The 23,300-nt window shown below is 58.2% G+C and overlaps 1 protein-coding gene across 2 annotated transcripts in view; it reads right to left on the bottom strand.

The window, feature by feature from the left end:
- Nucleotides 1-23,300, bottom strand: part of DLEC1 (DLEC1 cilia and flagella associated protein) — a gene marked incomplete at both ends in the record, with an annotated part of 44,414 nt that overhangs the window by 3,193 nt on the left and 17,921 nt on the right. For both annotated transcript variants that reach the window (XM_081106009.1, XM_081106008.1), the window contains 24 exons: nt 663-824; nt 2,547-2,771; nt 2,918-3,002; nt 3,233-3,327; nt 3,412-3,537; nt 3,630-3,743; nt 3,832-4,037; nt 4,326-4,396; nt 4,864-4,979; nt 6,234-6,385; nt 7,040-7,110; nt 8,039-8,224; nt 8,713-8,843; nt 10,022-10,132; nt 10,731-10,884; nt 14,485-14,624; nt 15,923-16,081; nt 16,206-16,336; nt 16,532-16,625; nt 17,000-17,159; nt 17,781-17,839; nt 18,540-18,732; nt 19,773-19,935; nt 20,767-20,857. In XM_081106009.1, the coding sequence (XP_080962135.1) occupies nt 663-824; nt 2,547-2,771; nt 2,918-3,002; nt 3,233-3,327; nt 3,412-3,537; nt 3,630-3,743; nt 3,832-4,037; nt 4,326-4,396; nt 4,864-4,979; nt 6,234-6,385; nt 7,040-7,110; nt 8,039-8,224; nt 8,713-8,843; nt 10,022-10,132; nt 10,731-10,884; nt 14,485-14,624; nt 15,923-16,081; nt 16,206-16,336; nt 16,532-16,625; nt 17,000-17,159; nt 17,781-17,839; nt 18,540-18,732; nt 19,773-19,935; nt 20,767-20,857 (3,195 nt within the window). The remainder of the gene's footprint in view (nt 1-662; nt 825-2,546; nt 2,772-2,917; nt 3,003-3,232; nt 3,328-3,411; nt 3,538-3,629; nt 3,744-3,831; nt 4,038-4,325; nt 4,397-4,863; nt 4,980-6,233; nt 6,386-7,039; nt 7,111-8,038; nt 8,225-8,712; nt 8,844-10,021; nt 10,133-10,730; nt 10,885-14,484; nt 14,625-15,922; nt 16,082-16,205; nt 16,337-16,531; nt 16,626-16,999; nt 17,160-17,780; nt 17,840-18,539; nt 18,733-19,772; nt 19,936-20,766; nt 20,858-23,300) is intronic.

Genomic DNA, 23,300 nt, shown 5'->3' with positions numbered 1-23,300 from the left:
CTTGGGCCCTAGGTCATCTCCCCCTTTCCCTTGACATTGGGCCCTGCCTGTGCCGAGTGCCCTAGCTCCTGACAGCCCCTTTGCCACCACTTCACCCTCAGGCACTGCCAACCCACCTCCTTACCTCAGCCTCCCCTGGCCCTGGCTCCAGTGCTCAGATCCTCCTGGCCTCTCTGGAATCCACCTCTCAGGCCGGACCATTCCTTCACGTTCCCAATGAGCTCCTACCTGCCTGGGCCGCTCCAGCTCAGTGCCAGACCACAGCCCGTGATCTATCACAGTTCACAGAACTAGGCCTGTGGTATTCACTCTGGTGCTCAGCCCCACACGAGCCCTAGAATCTGTTCCGCAGGTGCTCACTATTCCCACCCATCAGGCCATTCCCTCGGCCTTTCAGTGTGGTTCCCTTCTCATTAAACAGTAATTAAATGGGAGGCTTCACAGGCCACCTCCTGCAGGAAGCCTTCCCTGATTTTTCACTTTATAGCACCTCACCTGGCTCTGAGCTCCTAAGACAAGCAAGGATCTCTCCCTGCAAGGCCTCTTCCAAGACAGACTGGGCCCTCAGTAAGGACTTGGGCTCCTCTCATTTCTGAGGGCCCTGTCAGGGTTTGTCTTCCTCTGACCCCACCGGAACAGCGTGGGGCAGGCCTGGGACTCACCTGAGTGGTCTGGTTGGCGTACTCCAGGAGCAGATCCTGGGTAAACACCATCTCTTTCTCTCCACTCCCGCTCTGCCGAATGTCCACTCGGGGCAGCATCTGGTCAGCCGGGAGCTTCTGATAGGAGAGCAGCTCCAGGGAGAGCGAGAAGGACACGTCCACCTGACAGACAAGGTCCAGCTGTCACCTGAGGCTGCTGAAGGCAGGCGGCCGCTCCTGTCCTGCCCTCCCTCGCACGGCCCCCGCAGGCCCCCCCAGGCCCCCGCTCAGTCACAACACAGCACAGCCTGCAGGGCTCTGGCTGACCCGGCCCTGCCTGCCCAGCAAAGAGCCCAGGCATGCGCTTCCCACCCCCACCCAGAACCCAGTCAGACGATGCATCCCACAGACACTACTGCCCTGCTCTGCCCAGCACCCGTCACTACCCGGGTGAGGCTGTGCCTGCCCCTAGGAGCGGAGGGGCCAGAGGGGAGACTGGCAAACCGTCCTTGACGCCCTCGCCTGAGCCTAGGCAAGGCCCGTGTCTTTCTCCCGAGGACAGGGAGGAGCCTCTGATGGGTTTTACGCAGGGGACGTCCCGTTCAGCGTTGCCTTCCTCAGAGGCCACTGGCTGCTGCGGGAAGGTGGGCTGGGGGAGCTTGAGTGGGTGATAGGACTTGAGGAGGCCAAGGTGCAACTTGGGCCCAGTCATCAGAATGAACGGAGGCACTTGTTAAAAGTACAGGTTCTCTCTCATCTCTGCAGCCGGGCCTGGGGTCTGTCTCTACAAGCTCTCTAAAGGCCACTGGTGTGTCGCCCGGCTTGGACACCACTGTCCTAGACCAAGACATGGGTGTGGGAGGAAGAGAAGGGCGATGTGCTGAGAGGCTGAGGAGAGGGCAGCAGCAGGGCTGGGTGGCTGCTCCGAGCCGGCTAGGGTTGGTGACACCTGCCGAGGTAAAACGCCACCGCTGAGAGGAGGCGCGCTGTGGGCAGGGCAGGGTGCAGGGAGGCAGGGAGGGCTGTGTGGGAGGGAATTCTGGGCAGGAGTCAGGCGGGGCACTGCAGCACAGGGGCCGACACTCATTACACCCACACTGAAGTACACGTTTTGAAAGAAGCTCTGCATGTGGTTGAGGTGACCCAGGAGAGGGTAGAGTGAGGCGGGCGAGGGCCCAAGCCCCTCAGAGGACAGGAGGAAGGAGCCTGTGCAGCAGGAGGGGGTTGGGAGAGAGGGCGGGGCGCCTAGCCTGGCTGGCTGTCATTGCCTCACTGCACACACTGGGGAGCCCACAGTGAAGATGGGGTGCACTCAGGTGGCCTGTGACCTGTCCTCGTTCCACGTGCCTCAGAAACCGGAGGAGGCAGCCGTTCGTGGTTCCCACCGCCTGGCACTCCCAGGACCACCCCGCCTCCCAACTCTGCAAATCCAGGGTTCTGTTGTCACAGAAGAGGGAAGGTCACCTTGGGCCTGGGTGGACGGCAATCAAACTGAGCTCACCTGAGTGAGGGCACGTGGGAAGGGAGAGGCTGTGTGCAAAGTGGTGCTGGTGGGAATGCTCGGCCTTGACCGGGGTGCTGGCAGGGGGACTGGGAGGGGTCTGCTTGCCTGGGACTTGCGTTGTGTTCACACTGGTACGTCTGGTCCTACCTGCATGTGTGAGCACCTGTGCAGAGGGCCCGTGTTTGCTGGAAGTGGTGTGTCTAGTGGGAGTGCACTCCTGAGTGCCCAGGGCATGGGCTGAGGGGTCAAGCGTGTGGTTTGGACACGTGTGTGTGTGTGTGTGTGTGTACAAACATGTGAGGTGTGTTGTCTGCACACACGTGTGCATGTATGAGAGAGGAAGGTGACTGCCCAGGGGAGTGTGCCCATCGAGGCTGAGGACCCCAGGACCCAACACTGACCAGCATGTTCTCCTGCGGGTGGAGCACCAGCTGCCTGCCGTCTGCGGCCGACCCCTCCTCACCCTCCTGCTCCCGGCCAGCGCCAGGAGCTCTGTGGCTGTGGCTAGCTCCATCTCCATCTGGAGAAACGGAGAAGGGCCTGGAGACCAGGAGCCGGAAGTAGTGCGGGATGTCCGTGGTGTTGGTCAGCTTCAGGTGGTGGGTGGTCACCAGCTCACTCAGCACCTGGGTGGGCACAGAGGGGGCCTGGGCTGCATCTCCCCGCGCCTCAGGCCCATGGCTCTGGGGTGGGGGTGCTGGGCCTCAGAAGGGCCTGCAGGGACATGGGAGGTCTAGGTAAACGGGCAGGGCTGAGGGGGCAGCACACTCACCCCAGCACAGGGCTGCTCAGGGATGAGGTCACTGGCCTGGAGCTGGAATTGTGTGCCGCCGCCGTAGTCCAGCTCCACGCTTAGCCTGCGGCAACAGGCATGGCGGGCCGCGCTGGGCCTCTGGGGCCTCTTGGCAGCCCCCACTCTTCTTGGCCAGCCTTTACCTGGGCTCACCTGCTGACTGCTCCTCTCCCCCCTGCCCTGCCCCCCACTTCCATGGTCTTGCTCCCAGAACCCTGTCTGGTCCCCACCGGTGCCGGGTAAGGGAGCTCCCCATGGGGAAGGGAGGGAGGCCGGGCAGCCCAGCGGACTCACTGTGCGGGCCTCACGAAGCCCTGCAGGTCCAGCCTCAGGGGTCCCACGGCAAAGTCCTGCAGGCGCCGCCGCCTCCCCGGAAGCTCCCTTTCCACCTACCGAGCCCAGGCCTGATCACTGGTGGTCGCTGGGCTGAGCAGGCAGTGGCTGTGGCCCCACCCCAGGCCCGGAGGGCTCACCTTGCTGTCCAAGCTCATGAAGCCCAGGGCGTAGCCAACACACTCCACCTTGTGCAGCACGTGGGGGCCGAGGACCATGGGCGTGAAGGAGATGGAGATGGCGCTGCTGCCCCCGGCAGGGACCACCTGGCACGGGCACCCAGGCTCAGTGCTGCTTGGTGCCACTGTCTGGCCAGCGGGCACTTTTCGAGGCAGCTCCCGGCCCAGCCCCAGCTCACCATCTGCTTGGGGCTGATGCGGTACAGGTGGTCCGAGGGCACCCCCTCGTGCTCCTGCAGGACGACCGAGATGAAGTGCTTGGCCCTATCGCTGTCGCTGGGGCTGCTCTCGGCCTGTCGTCAAGATGTTGCTGAGGCTCACACAGGCTCCAGGCCTGTTGGCACCGCTCCCCCCGCCTCCGCCCCACCCAACTGTGCTCACAGAATGGGCCACTTCTGGGCTGGAGGACGACTCCTTAGAGACACTTGGGGACTGGGAGGAGCTGCTGCTCTCCTGGGTCTCGGGGCACAGGACCTCGTTTCCGTCTTGGTCCCGCAGTGGGAAAGGGGGCCCGTAAAACACCAGCAGCTCCAGCAGCTGGTCCTCCCTCTCCTCCAGCGTGTAGGTCTCCCAGTCCAGGCGGATGTCTGGGGCAGGTGTGGGGAGGGGTGAGGAGGAGGGACAGGCAGTTGCGTCTTCCCACGCCCCGCCTCCCTGCAGCCCCTCCAAGGGGGCCTGTGACCCCACTCAGTGTGGGGCCTCGCTTCCTCTCTCCTGCCACTTCCGGGCAATGTTTCTGGGATTAAAAAAAAAATCTACAGGTTTATACCCTCCTGCTCTATCCGGCTTCTCCCGGCCCGTCTTCCCTCCCAGCCTGGCCCACCACCCCACACAAACTGTAACGGGAACCCCGCTTTCTCTCGTCAGTGTCTCACCACAGGGGCTGGAGTTATTCAGGCGCAGGACACGGGTGACTGTCTCTCCTCCAGAGACCTGGGTGCTGAACCTGGAGGCAGGAGACGAGGCTCAGCACAGCCCTGAGCAGCACACGGGGAGCTGGAGTGGAGGCGCAGGCAGGGAGGAGGCCCCACAGTGGTCTGTCTTCATCCAGGACTCACCAAGACCATACAGTGCCTGGTGAACTATGACCTGGTGAACTTGACCCAGGGCTGCTCACTGCCCCCGTAACACCCCTCCCCTCTGCCTACAACTACACTGACAACCCATCCCACCGCAGTTGGCATGGGGGCCCTGGCCACGCAGACTTCAGGACACACTGACTACTCATTGCTACTGTCCCCAAAAGCTGTCTGAGTTGTCCCCTGAGGCCTCTCCCCTCCAGGGCAACCCTGCCCTGGGGCTTCCTTGCTGGGTGGCACCAAGTGGCCCCAGGCCAGTTGAAGAGCAAGAAGAAAGCAGCTCAGGCTGGAGCCGGAGGGTCTCTTAGGGGCTGAGAACAGGCAGCATGGGCACCTGAGGACAGGCTCCTTCTGGAACTGGGCAGCGCTGTAGTTGGTCCTCAGAGAGCTGATGGGGCAGCCCACCACCACCATGTGCACCAGGATGACTGAGGGTGGCAGGTCTCCCACCTGCAAACACACGCCAATCCTTTGTCCCTTGTCGCCGGCTGCCACCACCTTCCCTGGCTCCCCATTCCCTTCAATGCATAGCCTTTCCTTCTCCAGCCAGCCCAGGGCCTCCACGGCCCTGCCTGCCCTCACTCCTCACTGGTGGATGCTCACCCCGCACACCCCAGGGCCAGTTCCCTGCCCGTCCCTCTGCTGTCCCACCCGCCCAGCCCCCCCGACCTGCACAGGACTCCCAGCTTGGCCATCTTTCACCTCTTACAGCCCCTTTCACCAAATGTCTGTAGCTTTTAAATGGAAATAACTTATTTCTCCTGCTAATAAAAAGTAAAAAATGTTTTTAATTTCCCCTAGCCGGTTTGACTCAGTGGATAGAGCATCGGCCTGCGGACTAAAGGGTTCCGGGTGCGATTCTGATCAAGGGCACACGCCCGGGTTACAGGCAGCCGATCAATGATTCTCTCTCATCATTGGTGTTCCTATCTCTCTCCCCCTCGCCCTCCCTCTCTGAAATCAATAAAAATCTATTAAAAATGTTTTAAAAACACAGTATGATAATCACAATCCTTCGCCCCCAGCATGACTCACTGTCAACATTTTCATGTACAACTGTCTGGACAGACTTCTTTTGTGCACATGAAACAGGTATAAATGAGGAGCATACGGCATCTCTTTTGATCATCTCTTTTCGTGACACAGAATTTTACTAATGAAGGTTTATAGCATCATATAAGGGTTGTGCAGAGTTCCATCGGATGGATGGAGCCCACATTTTTAAAAAAATATATTTTATTGATTTTTTTACAGAGAGGAAGGGAGAGGGATAGAGAGTTAGAAACATCGATCAGCTGCCTCCTGCACACTCGCTACTGTGGATGTGCCCGAAACCAAGGTACATGCCCTAGACCAGAATCGAACCTGGGACCCTTGAGTCCGCAGGCCGACGCTCTCTCCACTGAGCCAAACCGGTTAGGGCTGGAGCCCACATTTTAACCAAACCTTCTACTGACAGACATGGATGCTTAGGTTGTTTCCTTCCTCCCCCCACTCTCCATTTACAAATGATGCTGAGAAGAAAAAGTAACCTGGCACAGTTATTTGTTCATGTATTAACGAATGCCCACCCCCTACTCAAGGGTTTCTTCTCCGTGAGATTTGAGAATCAAAGGGCCCGGTGTTGGGGAAGAGAGAGCCTGGAGGTGAGGGCCAGGTCAGGTTCCCCGCCTTGCAGGCCATGAGCCGCCCACAAGCCCGTACCTTGCAGATGAGGCTGTCCCAGTACTCGCCCCACATGTTCGCGCAGCCTGTGATGTCGACGCGGACCTGCTGGTAGGCGTCCAGCTTGCCCTGCGAAACGTGGGGGAAGAAGGATGCTCCTTTCCCGTGAGACAACATGTTTTCCATGAACTCTGGGGGGTGGGGGGCGAGAACCAGGGAAGGGGATTCAGGACCCCAGGGAGTGGGGCTATGAGGTCCAAACCCTCAGGTGTTAGCAAAACACTGTACCAGACAAGCCCCTCCTTTCCCCCCAGTCTCTCCCTGGTCCAGCAAAACAGACCCTCCTTCTGGGATCCCCGAGTCCAGGGGCCAGCCCCCAGGGGAGCCCTCCCTTCTGAGCCACTACCCATCCCAAATCAAATCCTGGGCCTGTGCCCAAGCCTAATGCCCTAACAAGGAGATGGCCTCACTCAAAAGAAAGCTGCTGTCAGGTGGGGGGGTGCCACAGCTGTCTCGGGACCTTGCTAGAAAAGACACTGAGCCCCAGCCGGTTTGGCTCAGTGGATAGCGTGTCGGCCTGTGGACTGAAGTGTCCCAGGTTCGATTCTGGTCAAGGGCACATGCCCAGGTGGCAGGCTTGAACTCCAGCAGGGGGCATGCAGGAGGCAGCCGATCAATGATTCTCTCTCATCATTGATGTTTCTCTCTCTCCCTCTCTGAAATCAATAAAAATATATTAAAACAAAAAAGACACTGAGATGGTCAGGGTCCACATACTTAGGAAGCTGTGGACAATCCCGCTCTGGCCAGGCCTGGGCTCGGCGCCTACCCCTGGGAGCTCTTACCCAGCTGCTCTCGCTTGGCCAACTGCTGGCGAATCCGATCCGTCTTCAGCAGGGCAGGGGACACGTCGGGGCTTTACCAGGAGGACACAGAAATAGCCTCAGGCCATCCAGACCCTTCCTCAGACCTGACCCGTTCCCGGCCCTGCCCCCCCCCCCCCCGGCCCTGCCCCCCCCCCCGCCCCTGCCCCCCCCCCCCCCCCCCCGGCAACCAGCGTTGCAGGGGGGAGCTGGCCAGGTCTTCTTCACCTCCTTCTCTGGTCTTTGCTCCAGCTACACGCCTGCCACCCAAAGCTACCCACCAGCCCAGGGGCTGCCTCCCAATAAACTCGGTAGGGCTCTGGGGTAGGGACCCCTGGCCCAGTTTCTGTGCCTTGGCAACCCCTGGATATGAGCCCAACGCAGACTCCCCGTCGTTTGCGCAGCTTTCTGCAAAGGCCCCCGTTTCCAGTCTTTCCTGCTGACATCTGTCCATCGAGCAACACTAATTTTTCTGGATGGGAGACTTAATGTTTTAGAAACTGTTAGTGGCCTCCCGCCATCGGCAGCAGTGGTTTTAAAGTTGGGCTCCCCTGCGTTAGGCGATTTGGTGGAGAGGTGTTTGCAGTGGTGTGCTGGTAAACTGCCAATTGCTGTGGTGTAAATACTTCGTGGCTGATTTCAAGTGACAGATTTGCAGGATGCCTCGCTGCCACATCTCTGCCCACACCGTTCCCTCCGCCTCCGGTAACTTCTCCCTCCTTCACTGGCCTGAATCAGAAGCCCTCCACTCGGCAGGCAGGCCAGGCTGAGGAGAAGGGGCCACAGCCCCGCCTCGCCACAGGCCCTCTCAGGGTGTGGGAGCCGGGCAGCAGGAACCGTCTCCTCTCTGCGTTTCCCCAGGTCTACCTGTGAAAGCACGTCCTCCCGCTCCCCACAGCCACCAGCCGCACAGAGGCCCATGGGCCAACGCCACCTGGCCACCTCCTCCCCGGGGACTGCCCTGAAAGAAACCAGACTTACATGCTGGGCTTCTGGCTCAGGCGTTTCTGAGGGCTCCCGAAGTACTTGAACTTGAGAGTGAAAAAGGTCTGGATCGGGGAGCGATTGGTCAGGATGAGCTGGCGATCCACGCAGGTCCTCAGGGGCACTGCCGAGCCGAAGTCCAGGCGGAGCTCCTCCGTGTGGCCGGGCTCTGTGCTGGGAGCACTGCCCCGGGCCCATGGGCACCAGGTTACACGCCACCCGTGGCCCTGCCCAGTGAGCCACCGTGGGAGGGGGCGCGAGCGCTGTCTAGCAACAGGCTTCACCCTCGGACTTCCACCTCGTCAGGCTGCCACCCCACAGGCATCTCCTTCTTGGCAGCCTAGGAGGCCAAGGGGGGCCTCAAATTTCACTGACTCTCCCTGGCCGGGGGCGGACTGGCTTGTCTCCCAGTTGCTGAGCCTCATGTGGGAGAGCCCCAGGTACCCACTGCCCTGCCCCTGCCATCTCCTACCATGCCTCCAGCTATGGGGGGCGGGGGGAGACCACAGAGGGGCGAGGATGGGGTAGAGGGGTCTGTCCCCACAGAGGTGGTTAGGGAGCCCCTTCCTGGCTGTAGGAACCCGCTGGGAGGAGGCTGGCACCAGGGGGCAATGCTGCTCCTTCACATGGTCGCCTCAGCACCCAGGCCCCGGCCCCAGCCCTGGGCTCACCTTCTAGCGGCGCCCTCCGTAGGGATGGTGATGCTCACTTGCAGTCCCTGGGGTTTCCCAGAAATGCCCAGAACCAGCGGCTCCTTCATGCCTGACACAGTGCAAGGGAGGGCCAGGTCGGTCAGCTCGTCCTGTAACAGAGCCACCGGGGGCACATTAGCACGGTCCGTCCCGGGCTGGGCTCCGAAGGTCTCCCAGCGCAGGTGGCGGCTGTGGGAGGCGCTCAACATGGAGGCCTTGACGTCTGTCCAGGCCCATGTCTGTGGGAGGCTCCCCGGCCCTCAGTGAGCCACCACCCACAGGCCCCGCCTCAGCCCGCACCCTGCGCCCAGGCCTGGCCCTTCCTCAGGGCTCCTGGCTGTGCCAGCGCCAAGGATCTGGAGGTGCCCGCACGAAAGGAGACCCTCCAGGTGGATGTCTGCAGAAGGGACGCGTTTATTCTGATGAAACTGCGACCGTAGAAGCCAAGCCCTTCCAGCGCGGGTCGCTCCGGGCCAGGCGGGGCGCATCTGTGCCACCCTAGAGCTCAGGCTCGGCTGTGTAAGCAAGGCCACCGCCCCCTTGTGTGCCAGTGAGGAACTGCGGCCTGGGTCTGCTCGCCTCTGAAGGACGAAGCTTCCTCTTCACAGGCCACCCTGACCGCTTTCCTGCGGGCCTCCGCACAGGAGAAAGCTGGGTCCCGCTTTTAATATGTGGTTTGGTTTTTAATTGATTTCAGACAGAGGAAGGGAGAGGGGAGAGGGAGACAGAAACATCAATGATGAGAGAGAATTGTTCATCAGCTGCCTCCTGCACGCCCCCTACTGGGGGTCAAGTGGGCAACCTGGACATGTGTCCTGATGGGGACAACCACTGAGCCACACCGGCCGGGTGAAGCTGTGCCCTTCTTAGGAGGGACCTGGCTGCCAGTCAGCCTGCCAGCAACGCCAGCACAGGGCCTGCCGCCAGCACAGGGCCTGCCGCCAGCACAGGGCCTGCCCTGAGTGCAGCTCTGCTGTAGTCCCGGGCAAATAGGAAAGACAGGCCCGTCTGTGGCCACAGAGAGCGGCCTGGGAGGGCTCCAGTCGGTGCCAGAGGCGAGATGTGCCAGTGGGTTTCAGGGCACATCCATTTCAGGCCTGCTGCAAGCTTTCTGACCTCGTGGCCCTAAAGAACGGGCCTTACAGGAATGGGGACCCCAAATACAAGAACTCTCTTCCCTACTCCCAAAGACCAGGCGTGGGCCTGAGCCCGCCTCCCTGCAGCTCAGGCACAGGCAGCTGCGGGTGCCTTCCAGTCCTGCGGCCCCTCTCCGCCCCTCCCCGCTCACCTGGGTGTGAGCGGTCAGCTCCAGGATGAGCTGGAACTCCTCACTGGGGCCCACTGTGCCACGTCTGGGGGAGACTTTTGCTTTGCAGAAGCTTGCTTGGTGCCCCAGGAGCTGGCGGACACAAGGGTGGGCCTGCTGTCAGGTGCTGGGCTCCCAGGATGGACCAGGGGTCTGGGCAGGCGCTCAGCAGCTCTGCTGGAGGTGCAGACGGGGGGCCACAGCAGGACGGAATGGCTGGGTGCTTACTGGTGGGGATGAACCCAGGTCCCTTCTCTTCTCCTTCCCACCCAGATGGCCCTGCCAAGGGGTGGCCTGGACTAAATGAGCTGCCCTGGAACCAGGGTGATGGGGAGCAGAGAGCAGCTGCCTCGGAGGCACAGGAATGTGGCCCATGTCCCCTGGCAGGCAGAGCAGGCTCCGGCAGCCCGTGGACAGTGCCTCACCGGGGCTCCCAGCAGCTGCGTGGACCAGCACGGGCCGGGCATCTAGCTCTGTGCACCTGAGACTCCTCAGGCAGGGAACTGGCCTTCCCTGAAGGCAAGTCAAGGAAAAGCCAGCCCAGATGTGCCACTCCTTTGAGGGGCCCAGCTTTTCTGGGCCCTGTGGACAGAGGACAGGCTGTGGAGGGGAGGCTGAGCATCTGTTCTGGGGATGCCTGAGGGGCTGTGCCTCCTTCCCCGGGGGCCGCCAGTGCCGAGGGCTCACTCACCTTGCCCCAGTGGAACCGGGTGGGCAGGAGCGTGCCATTGATGAGTGTGATGTCCGCCTTCGTGGGCACGCCCAGGTAGAGGTTGCTGACCACCACCCGGCTGCTCTGAAGGTACACGTAGGGCTCCTGCACCTCGGCGTACACAGGGAGGTAGCTGGGACACGAGGAAACAAAAGGCATATTGATCAGAAAAAAAAGAACTAAAACTGTCCCCACTTGCAAAAGACACGACGGTCTATGTAGAAAATCCCAAGGAATCTATTTCTTAAAAACTCCTAGAACTAACGAGGCAGCCAAGTTACAGGGTACAAAATCGACATACAAAAATCAATCACACTTTTATATGCTAACAGTGAACATGTGGAAACAGAAACTTAAAATTGCTCCAGAAATGGAAAAACTGAGGTATACCTAGTAAATCTAATAAAACATGTAAAGGATTTGTGTGTCAAACACAACAAAACATTGATGAAAGAAATTAATAAATGGAGGGACATGTGTGTTCATGGATGGGGAGAGTCGACATAGTAAAGGTGTCAATTCTCCCCAAATTGATGTACAGGTTTAACACATTTCCTGTCAAACTCCCAGCAAGGGTTTTGTAGATTATAAAATGTATGCGGAAAGAAAAAAAGACACAGAATGACTAAAACAGTTTTTTTAAAAGAGCCATAAAATAGAAAATCACTCTACTGGATGCTAAGACTTACTATAGATCTACAGGAATCACGACAGTGTGCTGTGGGTGAGGGATGTGTGCCACCAACAATAATAAAAAGACCACCCTCTATATGTATATTTTTAAAAAGGGTGAAGAACTCAATAGATAGTTCTCCAAAGAGGATATACGAATGGCCAATATGCACATAAAAGATGCTAGACATCACTTGCCACCAGGAAAATGCAAATCAAATCCTCATGAAATATCACTTCACACACACTGGGGTGACTATCATTGAAAGACAGAGAGCAACAAATACTGAGGATGTGGAGAGGATAGAGAAGGAGGGAGAGTGGGTCGTCAACTGTTAGATCTGCACCATTACATTACCTATATATATAAAAGCCTAAGTGACCGGCCGACTTGCTGGTAGCTATGGCGTGCACTGATCACCAGGGGGAAGACACTCAACGCAGGAGCGGAAACCACAGGCATGGAAACATAGAACAGACTGATGAATCTCAGAGGGAAGCAGGGAGGGGAGTGGGTGGGAAGAGATTAACCAAAGATCTTATAGGCATACTAGAGGCCCGGTGCATGGATTCGTGTACCGGTGAGGTCCCTCAGCCTGGCCTGCAGGGATCAGGCCGAAACCGGCCGAGGGACCCCACCGGTGCACAAATCCGCACACACTATATGTAAAAATAAACACTAAATAAATATAATGCTATTCCAATGAGAAAAAAGAAATAAAAGAAGGATGTGATCAGATCAGTTAATAAAACAGAAGAGAACAACACTACGACTTAAGACCCCTGGGGGGGAAGGCCGTGTAGAATGAATGTGGGAAACAGCCAGGGGGCGGTAACTGAAGGACTGTGGGAGATCAGTCAGCTAGGCCAGGGCCTCAAGCCCTGCGCTCGCTCACACGACACACAGAAGACTGGCTGCAGCAGGATTTATCCCCCCAGAAGGATGGGGTGTGGGGTAGATCCTGCAGTAACCTTGGGCCTCTCAACTATCATGGAGGGAAAGCAACCAAATAGATAGAGCCTAGTCCTTCCTGCCTATTTACGAATGAATGAATGGAATCACTTGTGTAGCTGGCCAGTGTGGGTTCCTCTTGCTGCTTGACTTGGCCTGTTTAACCCCTCTGACGAGGCCCCTTCCTCTTCCGGGGTCAGGTAGCTCTGTCCTCTGGGGGTTCTCACATGCACCCCTTGGGAGAGGAGTGCTCACAGCACACACCTACACCCACTGACTCAGGGAGAACTGACACCATTGGCTCCTTATGCAAATCAACTTCCTCTTCCATTTAAAAACAGGAATGGGCAGCCAAGGATTACTACACGTAGAAGAAAAACCAGTGAAGGAGAAGGACTCTAAACCCAAATCTGAGGAAACAAAAATTCATTTCCTTGGGGAAATGTAAGAGGCGGCTGCATCCATAAGATAATAACATGACTATAAAAAAAGCAAACGATCCAAGAACAAAAAAAGTTGGGATTTCAAAACATGGCTGTCAAAAGAAGGGCATCCATCAAATTAGTGAAATGCAAGGCCAAGGCCACCTCCCTGAACAAGAAGCAAAAACACCAAGAGGCAGAAAATATGAGAAAAATGGTTAAATTCATGCGATATAGATCCGGCAAGGCTTCTTCTGAGACAGACCCTCCCCGGTCACAGGGGTGGGCACATGACCCAAAGAGAACCAAGCAGAGCCTGCCGCCGGAGAAAGCCGGTTTCATCGTTCACGGAGGTTAAGCTGGGAGTGTGTGAGCCTGGAGTTCTAAGTGGGCCCCTTCCTCAGGGCAGAGTGGCCAAGGGCCCCGCTCCAACAGGGGAGAGGAAGGCCAACAGAGAGAGGAGCAGAGCTGAGGGTTGGGGAGGGGCTGGGGTGGAGTGGAGGGAAGCCTGGTGGGAATGAGAGAGAAGCAGACCAGGGAAGGGGAAAGGCCTGAGCCCCTGCCATCAGCAGGGCGGGGCTGCCCAGTCACATGCTCCCCTTTGTTGCCTAATGTGGTTGCATCCCGTGTTTCCATCACCTGCACCTGTAAAATTCTGATGAACACACAGTCCTTTAAGAAGAAAGATCAGGGATCGAAAAGGGAAGGAAATAAGCAAAGACGTAAAGGCATTCACCCTGATGAGAAGACAGACTTAACCTTCATTCAGAGTCAAGGTCCTCAGGGTGCCATGCAGGACCCGAGAGGAAGCACATTCGAACAAGACACTGCTGATATTTACTCCCCCCGTCAGATGGTCAAAGTATAAAATAATGAGTTCCTATCTGTCACTGAGAGAGTGTGGGACAGTGGGCAGCCTCATAGACTGTAGGTGGGACTATAAAATGGCACAGTATTTTTGGAGGATCCATAAAGATTTAAAATGAGCATTTAAATGTTTTCATGACGAAATACACGCAGAAATGACTGTAAAACACAGTGTAAATACATTCCGTTTAAAAAATAAGAACACCTGTGTGCCACTGCCACTCAGCTTATTACAGAATATTTCCACCCGGCAGCCTAAGGAAACGAACATTACGCTTCAAAATAATGTGGGAGGGGGCCGAGGCTGTGGATGACTCAATATTTGCAGTGATTGGATAATTACGAAGGTAGGTGCTGGGTACATGGGGGCTCATTATACGATTGCATTTTTGCATATTTAAGGAATTTTCTGGAAGGAAGGGAGGGAGGGAGGAATGTTACTAATCACCGTTGAAACCTTCAGTGTGCTCCTCCCAGAACCAACGGCGTTCACTCATTTAAAGAAGCCACGACTATTTTGTGTCTGTTCTCCTGTTGAATGTTGACTGTTTCCAGTTCTTCACCGTTATGAACAGTCGGGCCCTGAGAATTCCCCTATGAGCACACGGCTGCCACTGCACACGCGTAAGTCTCTCCGGGGGTCACGGGGTAGGCACATATTTTACCATGACGGGCATTTTCTGTAATTTCCGAATTTTATAGAATAAACATGTATGAACACCTTTATTAAAGTCTGAAATGTCTACAGATGAAAATTACACATCACCTATGCGAATATACCAGGATTACGCGGAAAGTGTGTTGTAAGGGGCCCCCCTACCTCCAGGGCCCGTTCGCCACCTCCAGCACCAGGACCGTCTGCAGACACTGGGCCTGACGAGCCTCCAAGGTGACTCTCACCCTGCACTCCCCCAGAGGGTGCACCTCGCCGCTGGACGGCTCAATGTCGAAAGGAGACACCTGACGGGGAGGTCAACCCGGAAGGATAAGGGGTGCGATCACTTGGAATTGCAGAACTTGGGGCTGGCCATGCCCAACCAGGGTCACCCCTGCCCCCAGCTCATCAAAGTGCCACGCAGGATACAGAAGGCGGCAGGCGGGAGGAGGAACACGGCTGCGCGTGTCTCAGGACTCAGAGGACAAAGACCGGGTCTCCAAGTAGAGGAGGAGGACCCCAGGACTGGCCAAGATCTGAGGGGTAAAAGACAGAGGGAGGCAACGGGGGGTGGGGAGTGGGGGGGTGAGGGGGTGGGGGGGGCAAGTGGACAGCAAGACGGGGGGCCTTGGCAGGAAGCAGCCAGAGGAAGGAGCCTTCGCCAAGCAGGCCGGGCCAGAGGCTCACAGGGGCCGCGACAGCCTGAGGCAGCTCCCAAGGACCTGCTGCCGCTGTGGGCGAAGAGTGCAGGGGCCCAGGCCTGGCCAGCGTGCTCAGTGGTTGAGCATCGGCCCAGGAACTAGGAGGTCACAGTTCAATCCCCGGGCTGCAGGCAGGCTCAGTCCCCAGTAGGGGGCATGCAGGAGGCAGCCAGCCGATCAATGATTCTTTCTCATCATTGATGCTTCTCTCTCTCTCTCCCTTCCTGTCTGAAATCAATAAAAATATTTTTTTTAAAAAAAGAGGGGATGGTTTACCGCTAACTGCCGCTGGGGAGTCACGAGGACCACGGCTTGGTCGCCTTCTGGATCGCGCACCATACAGCCAAGTGCGATGCCACAGTGTGGGTGTGGGGTGATGATATGCTACCTTTCGTATTTTCTTATTTTACAGTGAAAAGAAAAGGGCTATTTGAATGGAAATGAATCTTGAGCTCTCTTTTTTCCGGGAGCCTTTCGTTTGGCGGAGGAGCCCAGGCCCAAGCACCACCTGGTGGCAGGTATTCAAACTGCAGGCACACTCCCTGCCTGAGAAGTTGGGGACCCGGGGGGGTGAGCCCACCCAGCCGGCCCCTCCCTGGAGGCCTGGGGAGCTTCCTGCCCAGCCCGGCTCCCTATTATCTTCCTGACTCAGGCTGCTCTGACCGAGGGAGAAACCCAGGTCCTATTTCTGCATCCGACTGGCAGAGCAAGTAACAGGGAAATCCAGTTTGGGGTCAAGTTCTGCCGCAGAGAGGACCCGCCTGCTCGGAGACGGGGAGAACTGGGGCCGCTGCCAGGCGGACGGCACCAGGCAGCGTCTCCTCTCCCTGCCCCCACCCTCTGAAGGCCCAGCCCAGGATCCACCGTTGAAACAGGGCACAGGTGAGTCGGCGCCGACTTACGCCCTCCTGCCTCTCCTCCAGGCAGACCGGGCTCTCCTTCAGGAGCCACGCGGCCGGGAGCGGGCTGGTGTTCTGGATGCGGATGCACTTGGTGGCCTTGTGCCCCAGGCGCAGCAACCCGAACTGCAGGGCCGAGACGCTGATGACGAGGGCCGGCCCCTGAAACACACGGGGCCCGTCACTGGGGGTGGGCTCTGTGCCCCGTTTGTCCCCCCCCCCCCCCGCCGCCCGGCCCACCCAGCCGCCCGGCCCCCCCCCCCCCCCGCATCGCCCCCAGCCGCACCTTAAACGTGGCCTCGATGTGTAGCACCACTGGCCAGGGGGAGTCTTTGATTTCACACAGCAGGTCCTGGCTGGTGGGGCCGGGGACACCGCCCGTGAACTTCAGCTCAAAGTCCTCGACCTCACTGGCCGCTGGGGGAGGGGGAGAGAGAGCTGAGCAAGGCAGCAGAGGCAGGTTCCCGGGTACCTGGGCCTGGGTGACTGGCCTTCGCTGACTTCTCGCCCGTGGGTGCCGGGCTGCTGCCGGAGCTGATCACGGGGCACCCTGAACCCGCACGGGCCCAGGCCTCCTGCCCCCAGCCCCAGCGGGCCCCCTCGCCGCAGTACCGATGGTCCCCATGCAGGGCTCCACTTCGATGATGTGGCAGTCGCAGATCTTCCCCCACATGTACCTGATGCGGGACCTGCTGTTGTTCCACATCTGAAAGATACCCCAGCCGTCACATCCGGGCCTGTGGAGGGCACCCTCCCAGCCCAGTCCAACACACCCGCCCCGCACCACCAAGGACCGTGAGCACAGGAAGGGGCACCCTCCCAGCCCAGTCCAACAGCACCCGCCCCACACCGCCAAGGACCGTGAGCACAGGAAGGGGCTCCCCAGCCCTGTTGCTTGGAGGATGCTGGGAAGCTGGTACAGGGACAGGCGCGCCCAGCCCAGCATCCGTGCAAACCCAGTGGGTCCTGGGGCCCCGGCACCCATCCTCTGTGAGGCGGGAGGCGGCCACCGTCCGCAACCTCCCGCCACCTTCCCCTCACAGCTGCGCCAGGGCAGCACGACCTGTGCCAGGGCCCTACCCTAAAGTCCTTCTTCACGTTCAGGCCAATGTAGTTCTCCCCGGGGATGATGAGGGCGTAGGGCTCCAGGAGAATCTGGAAAGGTTCCGCTGAGCCTTTCACCTCGACCTCCAGGACGATCACGTCGTTCGCGGTGTAGCAGGGGGTTTCCAGGTCGAAGCTGAACGCAGAGCACCGGGGGCTAGGACCCAGCCAACAGCCCCGAGCAGCCCTGCCCGGCCCTGCTTCTGCCCCAGGGGTTCGGTCTGGTGAAAAGCAAACCATCGCCTACCACAAACCCCTAAATCAGACCCGCCAGTCAGCGCCCTGAAACGGTGATGAGTGCCTGTGGCGGCCACAGCAACTCAGCGCAAGGCCTGGCCAGGGCCACCGCCCCTGCTGCCTCCAGGCTCCACAGCGGGGCGCCAGCCTGGGATCGCTACAGGGCTCTGGCTGCAGACCCCTGGCGGTTGTCTAGGGGGCACTGGTAGCAAGGCCCAATAAGGGGCACAACCTCCCCCGCACCCCCAGGGGACACCAGCCTGGCTGCCTGGTGGTAATGATGAGCCTGGGCCCAGCCCCGAGGTTGCAGGGGGGCCTGAGCTCTCAGTGAGCCCAGCAGGCTCTGCTCCCTGTGTGCTGAGCCCACGCCAGGCCTAGGTGCCAAGGCCAGGCAAACGGGGTCGGGGGGGGGGGGGAGTCAGGTGGCCCCTTCACCCCTTCCTGTCATCCTCCCTCGCAGCCCCACGGGGAAGGCAGGCCCCGCTCCCCACGTCTCATCCAGGGCCCGGGCCCTGCTCACCCCTCGAGCTCTGGGACATCCTCTATCACCATCTGGAAAACGCTGTGAAAATCCTTCAGCTGCAAGACAGACACAGCGTCCTGGAACCCAACCGCATGCCAGCCTGGCCGCCCCAGAGAAAGGCTGCGGCCGAGGCCCCAGAAAGGCCCTGAGGGTGCTGTTTCCCTGCGGGGCTCCCACCACCGAGGGAAGAGGGGTGGCTATGGGTGTGGCGCCCCCCCTCCCCCAGCTGAGCCTGGGGGGCAGGGAGAAAAGGCTCTCCAGACCCCAACACTGCCCCCAGTGTGTCCCCGGCACCACCCCCTCCCAGGACAGGCAGTGAGCGGCTGGATGCTGGGCTGAGAGGCAGACCTGCTGACCTCACCAGTGGGCCTGAGCGCCCGCCTTCCCACCAGCGCTCATGCGCTCTCACCCGGGAGCTGCTAACCTCGCCCTCGGGGACCTGCGCCTCTCGCTCTCTGGGGGCTGCTGGGGGCTCCACAAGGATGGGGACACCCTTGATGGAGCTGATACTGGAGACCCCAGGCTGAGGAATGGAGGCCAGGGTCTGGCTGCAGATGAGGTGTGTGCAGGAGCAGGAGCAGGCAAGGCGAGCGCCTTCACCCTGACCCCGCACATCCTCCGGCCCCTCTCAGCCAGCGTCAGCCTCCCGGGGTGCGGGGATCTGGCCAGGCCCTGCGGCGGCTTCAGCGTCACCAGAGAACAGGCCCCGAGGGTGCCACGACCATGACCCGCTCATGCGTGACCCGATCACGTCACCTGGTGAGGGGAAAAGCTCAGGATGAACTCGTGGTCCGCGAAGGGGTTGAGGGTGCCCCTCTCGGGGGTCATGGCGAAGGCCGTCTCCCTGTCGGGGTAGCTTTTGATCCTGTCCGGGCTGTAGGTCTCTCCGGGCATCAGGGCCTGCAGGTTGGGCATCATGATCTGCCAGTGGAAGGCCAGCTCCACGTGCCTGTGAGGGCATGGACAGCAGGTCCCAGGTCAGGTCCCAGTTCTGTCAGAAACAGGTCCTCGTGTCCCTGCCCGGCCTGGCCCCCCTCCGCCAGGTCAGCCTCAGGCCCTGCCCGTGGAGGAGCCTGGGGAAGGGGCAGCACATGGGTCAGGGAGTCCAAGCTGGAGGCCCCCTAAGAGAGCCCCCCCTCCCCGCCGCCAGCAGCTGGAGGTTAGGGCCCCAGGGACGCGGGAAATGGCATACACAGGGAGTCATGCTCCAACCATTGCACTGCAGGGCTCTGGACGCCCCCAGATCTCAGGAAAGTGTCTGCAGTGTCTCCCACCACATGAGAGTTGCCCCATCGACCCCCACCCCGCCCCCACCTCTCCAGCTATGGCCTCCAGGACCGCTCTGGCCAGAAAGGTATGTGCCCCCTGGCTGCCAGGAGCGGTACAACTCCATGGCAGTGGGAGGGGCGGGACTCTGGGTGCTGCTGATGGCCGCTGTCAGCGGGAGGGCGGCAGCTGGGTGACAGCCTATGTAAGGCCGGGCTGGGTCACCAGGCAGCCTGACTGGAGGCTCCATGGTCTGTCCTGGTGCAAAGGCAGTGAGCACTGGGCCCACAGGCCAGTCTGTCGGACCCTGGGACTTGGACGGCCCCCCATCCTGGGCAGGGCAGGAACGCTCTGGAGCCCCGTTCCTGGCTAAGGATGGTCCAGGATGGTCAACGCTGCCCCATGTAACCTGCAGTGATGGAAAGATATCTGCGCTGTCCAGCATGAGGCCACCAGCTACAAGTGTGGCTGAGGACTTAACATGTGGTAGGTGCCACTGAAGAAGTGAGTTTTTAACTTTACTGAATGTTCATTGATCTCCACTGAAATAGCCACATGTAGCTAGTGGCCATCATGCTGGGCAGCGAATCTGGATCCCTCCATTCTGTGCCCAGACTGCTCCCTGGCCCCTGGCAGGGACCTGCTGCCTCACTGGCTCTCAGGGCCTGGAGAGGAAGGAGAAGGGGGGGGTGCGCTGGGGGGCTGAGCATCGGGGTCACTCACGTAGCGTTTCTAATAAGCAGCTGTTTCCTCGCTGTTGACTGAAGGTTTTCAGGCTCAAAGCGTATGAAGTGCTGGGCTGTTAAGTCCGTGAGCTCTCCAGGCTCCGGCTGGCTCTTCTCCCCAGAAATATAGACCAGCTCCAAAGCAACCAGCTGCCCCATTCCTGACGAAACAGGGTGGCCAAGTTTTGCTAGGGCTGAAATCAAGACCCTCTGGCTGAAGGCTGTCACAGGACCCATGCTACCATCCACATGCAACTTGGTCATGACCCTGGGAATTGTACACAAGAGAACTGGGGGCCGTTAACACATAGATTCACGTCCCCACGTCTTCACAGACAAAAGGAGGTGATTCTCATAACCCAGCACGTTGCAGACACTCAATTAGTGCTCGCTGAGTGAAACTGGATGGATGGATGGATGGATGGACAGGCGGCTGGACGAACAGATGATGGACAGATGGAAGGAAAGAAGAGAGGACGGTTGGGTGGAAGGAAGGTTGGATGGAAGAAAGGAAGGACAGACAGATGGGAGGGAGGGAGAGAGAAAGGGAGGATAGATGGATTGGACAGAAGAAAGGACAGACGGATGGGAGGGAGAGAAAAAGGGTGGGTGGATGGATGGAAGGAACAAGGGCGTCTTGAAATTCAGCAGGATGCCCCCCTAACGCTACAGGAACCTAGAGGTACATCGGGGTTGTTTGTATGAGAGTCACTGGTAACTCCCCAGAAGGAGCTCAAGGTGAGTTTCAAGGTGAAGGGTGAAAGGTTTCGCCCAGGTTTCCATCTGTCTCCCACTAGAAGGCTCCCTGGGACTGTCCCGAAGGCCACACTGGCTTGGGTCTCCAAGGTCTGACCAGAGCGAGAGGCCCCAAACTAGACCCTGGTGCATGGAGGCTGCAGCAGCCCTCACGGTGTCCCTGATGCCCAGGCCAGTGCGGCAGCTTCCGGACCCCCACCCACCCCACCCCACCCCAGGCACACACGCCAGCCCACCTGACATCACCAGCTCCTTTATCTGGCAGTTGTCGCAAGCCATCACGAAGGTCTGCTCTGCCTTTCCAAAGCTCGTTGGGAGAAACCAGACCTGGGGGAGACAAGGCTGCCTTGTGACCTCCCACTAAGGGGCTTCCCCCCACCTCCCAGGCTCCGCTTCTCTGACACAGCCCATCTCTGCTTTCCACTTCTGCTGCCCTCCCTGCCGCTCCCCCTCCTACCTAAGGCCAGGAGTTTCAGCTGCCGCTCCACCCCACAGTAATGTCAAAGGGATAGGAAGAGCCAGTTCACAGGGACCAACACACACATGACAACATGGGGAACCTCATTCAGAACGTAAATGAAAACCACCCAGGACGAGAGGTTTCACTCTTCATAGTGGCAGAGAGCAGGACGTTAGCGCTCACAAATGCTATGATGTTCTATCTTGATTTTCTTCAACTTAATCTAGAGGGACGGGTGAGGATTGGTTGGAAGAGGTAGAGGAACGTATGCAGTAAGGTTCCCCAAGAGCTCACACGCATGAAAGCTGGGAAATGAGCACACTGTATGTGTTTTAACATGTCCAAGCCCAGCTGGTCTGGCTCAGCTGGTTGAGCGACATGTCAGGCACCAGGTCCCCGGTTCAATTCCTGGTCGGGACACATGCCTGGATTAGAGGTTCGGTCCCTATTTGGGGGCATGCAGGAGGCAGCTAATTGATGTTTCTCTCTCATCGATGTTCCTATCTCTCTCTCCCTCTCCTTTCCTCTCTGAAATAAAAACATATTTTAAAAAAACAACCTAAAAATGTCCACGATAGCGGTTAAAAATATTTGGAGAGCGTACTGTATTGGCAAGAGTGTGAGGAAACAGACACCTTCACATATTGGAAGTATAATTGGTACGATCCACACGGTGGGGATTTGGTCAACATGTAACACAGTTATGAGCAGAGACCCCCCCCCCCCCCCCGCGAGTCAGCACCTCTACTTCAAAGACTGTATGTATCCTGCAGGCAGACTCATATTTGCCCAGACTGATGTATGCGTAAGTTATGTGCAAAAATAGCCAGAGATCAGAAAAAACTCTTCATGGTCATCAGTGGGGAAGAGCTGAGCTCCCGACTGAGGTTCGCTCACACAGTGGGGTACTGCGCAAATGCAGCAACGTGAGGGCGATTTCTGAGGGACATCGCCGAGTGGAAACACGCAGGACCGAGTCGGGTGGAGTGGGCAGCCACGGGTCCGAAGGAGAAAAGGCAAGAAAGAGCGTGGGATCTGCTGGCGGAGGCATCGCATGTCTCAGGAAGGGCACCCGGAAGCCTGGCGAGCGTGCGGCCTCTGGGTGACTGAGGAACTGGGGTGAAAGGGAGCATTTCACTGTTTATCTGCTTGTATCTTTTGAATTTTTAAGTGTGAATTTACTTCTTAATCGGAAATATGAATAAATTTTAAAACAAACAGGCCCCCGAACCACCAATAAACAAAATACAGGAATGCAGCCAGGCCGGCATGGCTCAGGGGTTGAGCGTCGACCTGTGAGCGAGGAGGTCACGTTTGATTCCATTCCTGGTCAGGGCACATGCAGGCTTGATCCCCAGTAGGGGGCGTGCAGGAGGCAGCCAATCAATGATTCTCTCTCATCATCGATGTTTCTCTCCCTCCCTCTCTCTTCCTCTCTGAAATCAATAAAAATATATTTTTTAAAAATACATAAGGAATGTAAAGGGAAAAAAACTCTCCCCTGACTCCCTCACTGCCCCCCACAGACTCCTGCTGCGGCCCTCTTCCTTTTCCTGGGGCTCATAGGAAGGTGGAATGAGGGGGCATCCTCGCCTGGTCAGAGGTGACCAGTGCCAGTTCCTTAAAGCCATGGTGAGGCTCTGACAAGACCTGGGCTACGCCAAGAGGATCCAACCCACCCCTCGGCAGTAGACAAAGGACTGACAAAGCCTTACTATGCCCCTGAGTCGGGGAGGGAGACAGGGACAGGAAGACATCCCATTTCTCAAAGGCTCTTCTGGGGAACCAATGAGCAGGTGTGATGAGCAGAAGGGAGCACTTAAAGGGGCCGGGTTGGAGCGGAGAAACCCACAGCCAGGGGGGTCAGACTCTGAGAGCTTCTGCAGAGGCTCAGAGTAAGGCCTAAGGAAGGCGAGTCTTGCTGACTATATAACTGAGGATCAAACAGGAAAGAGAGAACCAAGCCAGTCATCACCCAGGTACCCCCTTAGGGGGGGGGGCGTGTCCAAGAGAGACTGAAGAACCATGGGAAGGTCCTGGAAGCAGCCTGGATGCTGGTGAAAGTGATCCCCAGGCTGACAGTGCGGACAAGCAATGCTCAGGTATCACGACGGAGAAGCTAGGGCAGTGATGGCGAACCTTTTGAGCTCGGCGTGTCAGCATTTTGAAAAACCCTAACTTAACTCTGGTGCCGTGTCACATATAGAAATTTTTTGATATTTGCAACCATAGTAAAACAAAGACTTATATTTTTGATATTTATTTTATATATTTAAATGCCATTTAACAAAGAAAAATCAACCAAAAAAA

This window comes from Myotis nattereri (genome assembly GCF_964212035.1).
Source record: "Myotis nattereri genome assembly, chromosome: 14".
In the NCBI taxonomy this organism is placed as follows: Eukaryota; Metazoa; Chordata; class Mammalia; order Chiroptera; family Vespertilionidae; genus Myotis; species Myotis nattereri.
Note: the sequence above shows the minus strand (reverse complement) of the source record. Positions and strands in the feature narration are given on the sequence as shown.